Source organism: Augochlora pura, unplaced genomic scaffold, assembly GCF_028453695.1.
Source record: "Augochlora pura isolate Apur16 unplaced genomic scaffold, APUR_v2.2.1 APUR_unplaced_51, whole genome shotgun sequence".
NCBI classification, from domain to species: Eukaryota; Metazoa; Arthropoda; class Insecta; order Hymenoptera; family Halictidae; genus Augochlora; species Augochlora pura.
Genome location: NW_027585527.1, coordinates 1 through 2,160, shown reverse-complemented (window position 1 = coordinate 2,160; position 2,160 = coordinate 1). Strand labels below are relative to the sequence as shown.

The 2,160-nt window shown below is 41.4% G+C and overlaps 1 protein-coding gene across 4 annotated transcripts; it reads left to right on the top strand.

Annotated features, from left to right (window-relative positions):
- The first annotated feature begins 763 nt into the window (after positions 1-763).
- Positions 764-2,154, top strand: LOC144477900 (uncharacterized). Of its 4 annotated transcripts, none has more exons than XM_078195632.1 (4): positions 764-818; positions 1,176-1,253; positions 1,376-1,808; positions 1,896-2,154. In XM_078195632.1, exons 3-4 carry the CDS (start codon positions 1,435-1,437, stop codon positions 1,897-1,899), a joined length of 378 nt encoding a protein of 125 aa, XP_078051758.1. In that variant the 5' UTR covers positions 764-818; positions 1,176-1,253; positions 1,376-1,434; the 3' UTR covers positions 1,900-2,154. The 4 variants fall into 4 exon arrangements, with proteins under 4 accessions (XP_078051758.1, XP_078051760.1, XP_078051759.1 ...); XM_078195634.1 differs by having other exon boundaries at positions 784-917; XM_078195633.1 differs by having other exon boundaries at positions 794-855.
- The last annotated feature ends 6 nt before the right edge of the window (positions 2,155-2,160 follow it).

Below are 2,160 nucleotides of genomic sequence, written 5' to 3'. Positions count from 1 at the left end.
TCGTATCGCTTTCGAGAAATTCGCTTCGAAAATTAACGCGATATTTAAACAATATATTTATTATTATGTATTTATCTATAATATCAGCCAACTTTATACTTCTTATATATTGAATTGTTAAAATACTGAGTTGTTATATAATTTTATTTGCCAATTTTATATTTATATGTAAGCTTTGTGTGTGAGTGAGCTGTGAATGCACAGACACAGCAGTAAGGCATCAAGAGCCACGACGACGACGCGGCCACGTCGACATAAGTTGACAGTCGAAGAATGAGAAGACAGAGAGAAAGACTGATAAGTGATTTCTCCGAATAGATAGAAGATAGGGATAGTGAAACATTGTGCACAATAAATTTGGATTCATTGTTCTGTTGCGTAACTTTGGGTGGGATTTAGGAAAGTTTGGCTGGTTCGGATGCCCGTGGAACACAAAAGTGTTCTGCTTGTATAGGACTTGTAAAAATTAACTAGTTACACAGAAATCGTCTTTAAAACTTTATTTCCTGGATTAAGATGTTATCTCCAAGCCTCCCAACAATAAAGTCTGCGTATTTTCCCGAGGAATCAAGTTTTGTTCCTGCGTTCCTTCTTCCTTTTCCTTCCTTGTCCAATAGGAAAATTGGGGTTCTCTAGCTGGATGCTGATTCGTCGGATGATCCGTCTTCCGGTTGCAGATTGGTGGTGGTTGGTGGTTCGACGGTGCGCGTGCGGATGGGAATGCGCGAGAGTCGAGCGCGCAGGGGTAAAAAGCCCGCCGAAACGAACGGTGTGGGAATGTGCCGCGCGCGAAGATTTCGGCTCGAGGACTGAGTAAGGTATTGTGACTCGACTAGTTCAAGTGAAATTGGAGAGGTACTTACGAGAGGCTACGTGACTTTCTCTACATTCCTCGATTAGTCTCGCTAAATAAAAAGGTTCAACGAAGAATTTCGTGGGAACTCTCTCTCATTAACTCCTTACATATTCTCAGTTATTCCTCTCGGCCGATACTGTATCCCTATATAACTATACGATATAAATCTGTATCTACATTTGGATTTCCCTCCTGTCGGCATCAACTAAGTTTATAATTTGCATAACCAGAGGCGCTTATTTATACCTATGGTCGCGTGATCAGGCAACAGTTCCATTGGAAGCATAAGCATTTAATTCTTGATCCTTTTATTTTTTAGGTTAGTCAACATGTGTAATTATTGTATTGTAGCTCGGGAGTTCAGAGTGCCTCCTCGACAATCAACACCACGACGACGGTAAGATAGACAAAGATGTATATAGATGTATGATAGACGGTGGAGATAGACAAATCAACAAAAGTATATATCAGCTTTTTTAAAAAATTGCTGTTGATATTTTGTGATTTCGGTGACAACAGATCCACGTGGTATTGTTTTGACATAATGACGACAGACACTGAACATACTAGCAACCAAAATGGATCGTGACCTAACACGGGAGGAGAGATTGGCATCACGCAGAGCCTTACAATCTGAAGAAAGTCGTGCCTTTTATGAAATCATGAAGGCCTGTCACGACTTTTTGCAGCAGTCATTTCTTATGGGTCCATCCCCGGTAAGAACTATACCTCGAAATTTAGTAGAAGCTTTCCGTGTATGGGAGGTAGATATCCCTGAGGATTGGATCGAGCCACCTGCAGGCGATAATCCTAATATCAAAGAAGATGTAGTGGCAGGCCAAAACGATAGTGGTCCTCCAAGAGCTTCAGTGAATATATTACGACCACCTGTTGGAAGACCACGTGCAAACCAACCTCCACCTCCTGGCATCGGGCCAGAACACAGTAATGAGTAAGTTTAACCTGAGTTGAACTGCTTTCAGGATTTGGTGACCTATACTTGTTATGAGCGTGTTAGAAATATATATTAAATTTTTAGATAAACATATAAGAAATGCTTCCTTCGAAAGTTCTGGGGAAAGTGCTGAGGGGTCAATCACGGTCCCCTTTCTAGAAGGCTTCGCCTTCCCCCATTCTGTGGCCAGATCTTTCCAGAAACATGTGCGATAGAAAAGGACAGTGTAATGTGTAAGAGTGAGAGCGTAGCTATGTGAATATAATAGCAATCAGATGATAATGACAATTGACTGATTGCCATGGCCAATCGATATTCGTACCGAGCAGGATCTGATCGGTGCAAAGGG

Bases quoted from the DNA above. Each gene is read 5' to 3' on its own strand.
- LOC144477900 (XM_078195632.1), top strand. From the start codon at position 1,435: ATGGATCGTGACCTAACACGGGAGGAGAGATTGGCATCACGCAGAGCC.